General features: G+C 42.8%; 1 protein-coding gene across 5 annotated transcripts in view; it reads right to left on the bottom strand.

Moving 5' to 3' along the window:
* The window catches only part of LOC125041178 (homeotic protein spalt-major-like), a 531,535-nt gene that overhangs the window by 25,979 nt on the left and 495,556 nt on the right, over window positions 1-10,000 (bottom strand). Inside the window, exon 1 of one of the 5 annotated variants that reach the window (XM_047636004.1) lies at window positions 8,655-9,526. The exons of the other annotated variants lie outside the window; for them this stretch is intronic. Within the exon in view, the coding sequence (XP_047491960.1) occupies window positions 8,655-8,838 (184 nt within the window). The 5' untranslated portion in view covers window positions 8,839-9,526. Of the gene's footprint in view, window positions 1-8,654; window positions 9,527-10,000 lie in introns of those variants that run through there. 5 annotated transcript variants of the gene reach the window in all.

Raw genomic sequence — 10,000 nt, forward strand, 5'->3', positions numbered from 1 at the left:
AGAGGAAGCCTTACATTATGGACTGCCGTGGTCCGGATCAAGGAAGCAGGGGAAAAAAACACACGGAGAGAGAGAGAGAGAGAGAGAGAGAGAGAGAGAGAGAGAGAGAGAGAGAGAGAGAGAGAGAGAGAGAGAGAGAGAGAGAGAGAGAGGAGAGGAGAGAGAGAGAGTGAAAGCAGCAGATGCCGAAGAGATTTTTAGTCCTTGGCGCTGACCGACGGCCTCCGCCTGTCAATCACCCGGCGAGCATAGGATCAATCAATTATCCGAGGGCGTCTGGGCATAATGACCCTCGCAGGATCCAGGCGGCCATTATCCCTCCCCGGAAATAAAACAGGAGGCCTCGAGCCCGGGCGATTTACGTAAGATAATTCCGTCTCAGTTACGGCTGTTGTAAACGTAATAATAAAATCCAAACAAACTCAAACTTTAATGACTACGGTCTTCCCTCCTGCCTTGGCCCGCGCGCTCCCTCCCTCTCGCCTGCTCGCTTCTCAGGCTCCAACTTCGTTAAATAAGCGGAGGCGCACGTTATCTCGGCGTATATAATTTGGCTGCGAAATTATTTTTTTACATTATGAGACTGCTACGTTGTCGAGGAGAGATGAGAGAAAGGGTGAGAGAGAGAAAAAAAAACCGGAGAGAGCGAGAAAGAAAAAAGGAGAGAGAGAGAGAGAGAGAGAGAGAGAGAGAGAGAGAGAGAGAGAGAGAGAGAGAGAGAGAGAGAGAGAGAGAGAGAGAGAGAGAGAGAGAGAGAGAGAGAGAGAGAGAGAGAGAGAGAGAGAGAGAGAGAGAGAGAGAGAGAGAGAGAGAGAGAGAGAGAAAGAGAGAGAGAAAGAGAGAAAGAGAGAAAGAGAGAAAGAGAGAAAGAGAGAAAGATAGAAAGAGAGAAAGAGAGAAAGATAGAAAGATAGAAAGATAGAAAGAGAGAAAGAGGGAAAGATAGAAAGAGAGAGAGAGAGACGGACGAACGTACTAGTAATTATAGAAAGCGATAAAACAATTATTCACAAGGGGCCCGCGCATAGGCCTACGCCCCCCCAAAAAAGATATATTTCTCCCACTTGTTTTCCGGCGAAGGACATTCCTGAGTTGACCACTCATCATTGCGCAACTCCTTCTGGGCCGCTCTCCCTCGTTCCCTCCTTCACCAGCTCGTCGTCCCCACAGCGATCACCACGCGACTACCTGGCCTCGACTTACTCTCCTTGCGCGGACGGAGTCGTGGGTTCGCAGTCGATCCCCGGTTATTGTTAATGCTCTAAACATGTTACGAGAAGTGTTTCTATTCATTATAATTTCGTCGCCTCGTTTCTCTCTACGGTATCTCTTTTTCAAAGTACTTCGGAGATCGCAAGGTGACAGTATCGGCAATAAATCCACCAGTAATGAAGCCGCAACCACTTCGACACAATCGCCGATCGTCGGAGCTCTGCGATACTTCCGCGCGCGCGGACGTCGACGGAACGAGATTCTTCAGCGACACCGACGAACCGACCGCCCTCACGCCGTCGGAAGACTTGAGACTGACGTTCCGACTCCTTCGTCTTCGGCAGGAGGAGCGACAACCCTTCGAGAAAAGCCTGTGCCTCGAAACGCCGACCCGATGGCTGTTTCGCCCCTTCCATTCGTCGGCTCCGGAGTTGGGCGTCCGAGCGATAGATTTCTGCTCCAAATAAATCGAACGGCGGCGGATCCGCGGAGTCTCGCCGGAGGGAAGAGGAGGAGGAGGAGGAGGAGGAGGAGGAGGAGGAAAAAGAGGTGGAGGAGCAGGAGAAAGAGGTGGAAGTGGAGAAGGATAAAGAAAAGGAGATATAGCGCGACGTTGGTATGATACAGTTTGTGAAGGACGGAGAGGGTATGAACAAGATCGGAGAATAAACAGTAAGAAAGGATAAAAACCCTGAAAATCACTAATACAAAAACCTACCAAGAACCCAACCAACATATACCTCCAATCCTCCTCCTCTCTTTTCACCTCCCTCTCTCTCCTCACTCCCCCCCCCTCCCCCCCCTCTCTCTCTCTCTCTCTCTCTCTCTCTCTCTCTCTCTCTCTCTCTCTCTCTCTCTCTCTCTCTCTCTCTCTCTTCCTCCCTCTCCCTCTCTTCCTACCATCACAGCGGTGGTCAAGAGAGCCTAGATTACAAGCCAGAGTCTTCGGGCGTTAGAGCTCCGTGGGAAGCGGGCCAAGAACCCTCCCTCTCCCCCCCCCTCGGCCCCCTGCCCTTACCCCCCCCTAATGGTGATTCCTACCACTACCACTACCTCTCCCCCCATCTATGCCCCCCTCCCCCCTCCCCCCACTAATGGTGATTCCCAAGAACCTCCAAATGGTGACGATTTTGGCTACCCGTCGGGCTGTTCGCTCGGCCCTGCAACTCTTCATGTTGAGATTCGTGTATTAATGATTTGCTGATATATTTGTAACAACTATTTCGCTTTTTCCCTTTCGTGTATAGCAATGTGTGTTTCTTTTATCGTATATTTTCGATAAAATTGTTCAGGTTGAAATACTTGGGATCTTATATAGTTATCATTATTATTATTATTACTATTATTATTATTATTATTATTATTATTATCATTATTATTATCATCATTATTATTGTTCTTATTATTATCATTATTATTAACATTATCATCATTACTGTTTTCATTATTCTTATTATTCCCTTTATCATTATTATAAATATTATTATTATCATCATTATCACTACAATCATCATCAGCATTATTATCATTAGTCTCATAATTATTTATATTAGTATTATTACCATTATTGTTAGTGTTTCAATAGTAATAATAATAGTAATAATAATAATAATAATAATGATAACAAAAGTAATAATAATAACAATAATAATAATAACGATAATAATGATAATAATAACATAGATAACAACAGCAACAACAACAATAATAATGATAATGGTCTTTTTAATGATAATGATACTAATACGAATAATAATAACAGCAATAGTACTACTACTACTACTACTGATAATAATAGTAACAATATTATTGATAAAAAATTCTGTAATAATAATAAATAATAATAATAATAGCAATGATCAAAGATAATAATAAAAGTGAAAATAATAATAATAATAATAATAATAATAATAATAATAATAATAATAATGCTAACATTAATAAAACCAATAATAACAATGCTAATAGCAATAATGATAATAACAACAACAACGATTATTATTATTATTATTATTATTATTATTATTATTATTATAATTATTATTATCAATAGTGCTATTGTTATTTTCATTATCCTTAATGTTATAACTGTTTTCATCCTTTTTATCGATACAATTAATGCTTAAAGTACCAGTAAGCTATCAATATTATCGATTTTTAAAAAATAATCATATTATCGGTAGTATGAGCACCATTATCATAGTGACATTAATAATAATAGTAAGTATATCATAACGATAACAACAAGAACAAAAACAAGAGCAACAACACGGATGATAATAATAATGATGATGACAATAATAATAATAATAATAATAATATTATCAATAAATATGATAAGACGATGAATATGACGATGAAGATGACGATAATATAGATAACAAAATCATCATAATAATGGTGATAATATTTGTAAGGATAATAACAACAATAATAAACGTAATACGAATGATGAGAACGATAATAATAATAATATCATTAATAATAATAATGATAATAATAATAATAAAAATAATAACAATATTAAATCATATGAATAATAATAAAAATAATGAAATAAGAAATACTATTAGCAATAATAATAATAATAATAATAATAATAATAATGATGATAATAATAAAAACCATGATATCAATGATAATAATAATAACACTATTGCCATATATATAACGCTATTAAAAATGATCGAGACAATAACAAGGATTCTTATCCTTATGATAATAACGATAATGATGATGATGATAATAATAACAATGTTAATATTAAAAACAAATTTAATAATAGCAACGATAATGCTAATGCTAATGATGATTATCATACTTATAAAAATGATGATATCAATAACAAAAATAATAACAGAAGTAATAATCATACTATCAATAATAATAATAATAATAATAATAATAACGGTAATATCAATAACAATATTAATAATACCAATAATAAAAATAATAACAACAACAGCATTAAAAATAACAAGAACAACGACAACAACAACAATAATGATAATAATAATAATAATAATAGTAATTATAAAATTATAACAACAATGATAATGACAATAATAATAATTAATAATAATAATCCTAATCATAATAATAAGAACAATAGTAATAATATGATGGTAACATTAATGATAATAACAATAGCAATAATGATAGTGATAATAATAATAATAATAATAATAATAATAATAATAATAATGAACACATTAAAAAGAAAAAGAAAAATAAGAACAAGAAAAACATGAACTAGAACAAATATAATATTGATAACAAAACAACAATAATAACAATAATAATGATAACAATAAGGATAATAATAGCACATATCATAATAAACATAATTTTAGTAACGATAATATTACTACTACTACGGCTAATAATAAATTATACTAGCATTACTGGAATTCCAAAAATATAATTATGCAAGACTCATCCTAATGATACTATTAACAAAACAAAACAACAGCTAAAGGCGCCGATAACACCAGTGACAACAGCAGCAGCAAGAGTCACGCCAACAATTAAAATAAACAAAAACACTGTAATCAAAACTTCGACATAATTTTCGGAACAATTAACCCAGACCTATGTATCTTAAAAAAAAAAAAAAAAAAATCTGCATATCGTTTAGTCTTATGATAATGAAAACTCTGATCCTTACATAATAATACGGTGTTGGTCGTATCATCATATTATCTGCAAAGCATATCATTTTTTATGTTAATGCATTTTTTTTTTATAATCCAATGTCTATGAAGTTGTTTATGGGCTACTTAAGGACAGTTGTAATGAACTCTTTTAATTTTTGAAACCACAATCTTTGATCTTCAATATATATATATATATATATATATATATATATATATATACACACATACACATATATTCATATACGTATATATACATGCACATATATGTACACGCACTGCAAATACAACTTTTCTTCTGTTCCGAGTCTATTCTTCCCAAAACATTAATACAAATAAATGAAAAATAGGAGAGAGAAAAAGAGAAAGAAACAGCGACGCCCTCCATCGGCTCCCGGCTAAGAGCACGGAGTCGATTGTAAAAACTTTTTAGTTTATTCCCCTTCTAAACCTCCTCCTGCTTGTGCATCCCGGGCCCGCGTCTCCCCTCAGACAGCGCTTCCCTCCCGCCCCTTCCCCTCGCTCCCCCTCGGAGGGCACGCCGCCCCCTCCCCACCCGCGCCAAGACTAAAGACCTGCTAACACCCCAGATGTGGCTCCCTCTGGCCCTCCGCTCCTGCTGGTGCCACGTGAACGTCCAGTTGGATGTGGCACCGGGGAATGGACGACAGGGGAGGGGGAGGGAAGGGAGGGGGAGGAGAGGGAGGAAGAAAGGGAGGTGGAGGGGAGGGAGGAGGGAGAGAGAGAGAGTGGGAGGGAGAAGAAGGAAAAAGGGAAGAAAGGAAGGAGGGAAATACGGAAGAAAGGGGGAAGGGAGGAGGGAGAGGAGTACGGTGGCGGAAAAGAGGGCTTTGAAGTCTGACTTTAAGGGTGATAAGGAGATAAGTGGGAAGGGGAGGCAGGGGGCGGAGTGAGGGAGAGAGGGAGGGATGATGAAGGGGCGAAGAAGACAGGGAGTAGGGAGGAAGCAGGCGAGTAGGTGAGGGGTGAGGAGGCAGGGGAGGGGAGGGGACGGAGTGAGGGCTGAGGGGGAGGAGAGTGCATCTTAGGGAGTACATAAAGCCGTGCAGCATCCCACACTTGCGGAGGTGGCTGAGTGACAGGTCCTCCACGCCGAGTGAGAATTGCTCGCCCAGTCAAGCAAGAGAGGGAGTAGGAGTAGGAGTAGGGAAGCAGAAGCAGGGAGGGGATAGTAGCAAAGGGGGTAGATAAGGAAAGAACAGTTAAGAGGTAGATAGCATGGAAGGAATAGTTTGGAGGGAGTATTAGCTTAGCACAAGAATTCGAGACGAGGGAAATAGGAAAGAGATGAAAAAGAGGAGAGGAAAGACAAATAAGTAGGGGGGGAGGGGGGAGGGCGCCAGAAGAGGAACAGCAGCGGAACAGAAGTTAAAAAGGAAGGGTCATGAGAAGGGCAGGTCAGGCTCGTGGCGGGGGTCAAGAAGGTCAAAGCGGCTAGGAGAGGCAGGGGGAAGGGGAAAGGGAACGGGAGGGGAAAGGGAAGGGGAAAGGGGAAGGGAGGGGAAAGGGAAGGGGAAAGGAAGGGGAGGGGCAGGTCAGTAGACATCAGGTTACACAACTCGCGCGTGTTGACATGGCGGGTCAACACGAAGTAGTAATCGTCACTGCAGGAACCACGCCTCCCCCCCACCCCCCTTCCCCTCCCACCCATCCTCCACCTCCCCACACGCCATCTCTCCTTCTGCCATTACCATCATTAAATCCATAAGAGGTTTCCGAGGCAACCACATCTCCGGAAGCCTTTCTCTCCCCCCCCCCCACCCCTTCCCTCTCCCTAAACACCTGCTACTCCTTAAAAAAAAAAATCTAGTTCTAGCATATTCGTCTGTTATCGATTCCAAGAAGGAAAAAAAAAATATTCATTCCTCTAGGCCTAAAATACAAAATCCATCTCAACAGTAAAAAAAAAAAAAATCTTCCTTATAAAAAAATAAAAGAAAGGAAAAGGAAGAATAAAAAAAAAAAGAGAGAGATGAAAACCTACAGTCACTTCATCTAACTTTCCTAAAAAAAAAAAAAAGTTCAACGACCCCCCTCCCCCCCTCCCCCCCGCCATATCATCCGCCAATAGATTCCCCAAAAATCTCCACGCGGTTATTTTATCCATTATTCATACATTTCTTGATGGCTGCTCCCGCCCAAATCGCACACGCGCCTATGGATTGAAGGGATTTATCAAATTAAATCCCACTCAAATGTTTTATTCATACGTGTAGCAAACAAACTGGCTGGAAAATAGTTACAGTCACACGAAATATTCTTGTCCATATTCATCATGTATATGCAAATTCGTTGCTATTCCATATTTTTTCATATATGTACGTTTGGATATACACACACAGCTCATATTCGTGTGTGTGTATACTGTATACCTTATATCTAAATGTATGTCTATATCTAAATTTATATCTATATTCATATCCATATTTTATCTATATCTATATCCATATTTATACTTGCATTCATATTCGTACATTTATTTTTTATCCAGTAAACAAACATTAACATATAACCTACGCAAAATCCTATTTATTAATGTGTACACTACGGTCTGTATATTTTCGTCGGAATTATACAGAGCAATATGAATATTATTAAAAAATCTAGGATCCTCATATCTACACATATGCATAAACGCGTAAACAAAAACACAGGGAGTCACTATTAATTAAATTTAAATCGTTGTCAAATACATACATATATATTAATTAGCGGGCGCGTCAGTATGGCTAAAGTTACAGCGTAGTAAATTATATTATAACCATTTGTCAGAGCCGGGGATGGTGGGGGGGAGGAGGGAATGTGACGGGGACGGCTCGCCTAACAATCTCACCATCGCACTAACCATGGGCAAGGGCGGCCCACCTCCAACCCATACACGATCTATGTTCCTTGCATAATAATAATAATAGAGAGACTGGCAGATCCGTGTAACGTCTGCCTAATTGATGCAATGACTGCTCATGTGACTGGACAGCAGGTGACCAGATTAATAAATATGCCTCATGGAATTAAATGCTATAAACAAAGGCAGAGAGCTATGCAAATTACGGGCATTAATTATTCTTTATTTAGAGTTCACAGATTCTGTCCGCAGCCTTTGCAAAACAGTAAATTGTATTAGCAATTACCGATAGTAACAACTGGGTACACAGAGCAGGAGACAGTGAGCCGATGTGGCAGTGAGCCAAATGGCTTTAAAGTAACGTATTTGTTCTCCAAACATGTATTTGTTTGTATCCCAAGTACTACATGCATGCAAACGGCACCTGCTAAGGTCACTAGTTTGTTTGTCAGACAAGAAATGTGTCACAGTCGCGGGAATTTCGCCCCAGGCCTTCAACCATCACCCAAATATATACCATTTCCTGGTGACTACTGTGACAGGGACTGCCGTGACACGCCGCCTAAGGACACAACTTGGAGGAGGCCCAGGTGTGTCAGTGGTGCTACTGTGCGTGCACGTCTTCGAGCATGTATTAGAGCAGCACATCGGCGCTCCTTGCCTCCTCGCGGCTCCGCTCGCTTCCCCGCAACACGGAGTCGCCAAGGAGCCCGGCCGACTCGGGTTGCAAGGCAGGGCAGGGCGCGGGCGGCGGGCACACGACGCCCTCCTCCCACTGACCTATCTCCGTGTAACAGAAGCAACAACAAGGCGTGAGAGCGTGAGTGCAGGCGAGAGAGACAAGCTGGTCAGCTGGGTCGCAGCTGGACCGCGTCTCGCCGCGCCCACACTCCAACCCCACACCGACAACAACACCAACTTACTTGTGCGTATTCTGAATATCTTTGACTTGTCTGGTTTTCTCTTGGGGTTGATCCTCGCAGGTGACCTCCCGATCACCACCTCGGGCACCACCTGCGCCATGGTCTCCGTCTCTAGCTTGGCTGTGTCCACCTGTTCCACCTTCGCTACCGTGGCCGTCGTCACCTCTCCGCCAGAGCTAGGCATGGTCCGCTGAGGGCACGCCTAAACTCTCGTCGGGGGCGCTGACGGAGTCATCCTGGCCCACGAACTTGGTCGACTGCCTCGAGTTAAGATAATATTTGGCACAACACAAGTCACTAGCAGCGCGAGGGTGCTACGGCCACCGCTCGGCGCAGGAGAGGCTCGGCACCGACTTCGGGTGCTGTCAAGTTTATCAAGGGAATGCGGCGAAGACTAAGACAAGTAGCGCGGCGCTCTAGCGGCAACACCTCACTCGTTCAGCCACACACCAACACAAACGTCACCAGGTAGGTATTCGCACTATTTGTCTGGCATCACTCGCTAATCACGGTTGTCACTGACGTGTAATTATAAGTGTCCGTTGTCCATGAACGATGGTAGTGCGAGCGCTCGGGAGTGCACGTCGCGGCACTGAGCGACACTGGTGATGATGCGACCGTGTTGAGGAGCAGGACCACCGTACTCAGCCGGGGTTCCCACAGCTCTGACCGCCCCCGGCCCCGCTCAGCACAGCCACCCGTCGCGCCGCACACACGCCGCCGGTGGGAGGAGCCACGGACGACCAGGGCGGAGCCTGAATCGAGGGCGGGGCTTCGTTCGTCGTCGCTTCCTCCGAAGCTTGCTTTACTCTGGCTGATATACGTGGAACAGCACCCAGGATACACGTCATACAGTTATGACGTTCATATAACCCTACACTTTCATCATAAAAGGAAAATATATGATTCATATAGCCTAAAAATAATACCTGAAGTCCCGCCTCTTCAGCACTTGGTCACGGAGGGAGGAGCCCGTACGGAGAAGGGAGGAGCCAGGGGCGGGGCATGACACGATCAGTTCTGGACATGCGCGACTCCGGGACCCTCGCGGCGACAGCTCCCTGTCACCAGTGAGTCAAATGGCGCTAAAGGTATAACACCGGTGGACACCGGCATTACAGCCTCCTCTACACACGCTACACCTGTGTCTCCTCCACGCTCACACATTGCACTCGCAGTTCCTACACCTGCAGCCCCACGAGAAGGACGGGCGCGGCCGCTCCTGCACCCGGAGCCGCCCTGCGCTGCACTGGAGACTCCTGGCTCGAGCTGCAGCGTTCATCCTGTCGCCGGAGCTGCGAGACACAACACATCCTCCGCAATCGCCAGCGGCTCCTCACCTTAGT

This window comes from Penaeus chinensis, chromosome 30 (assembly GCF_019202785.1).
Source record: "Penaeus chinensis breed Huanghai No. 1 chromosome 30, ASM1920278v2, whole genome shotgun sequence".
NCBI classification, from domain to species: Eukaryota; Metazoa; Arthropoda; class Malacostraca; order Decapoda; family Penaeidae; genus Penaeus; species Penaeus chinensis.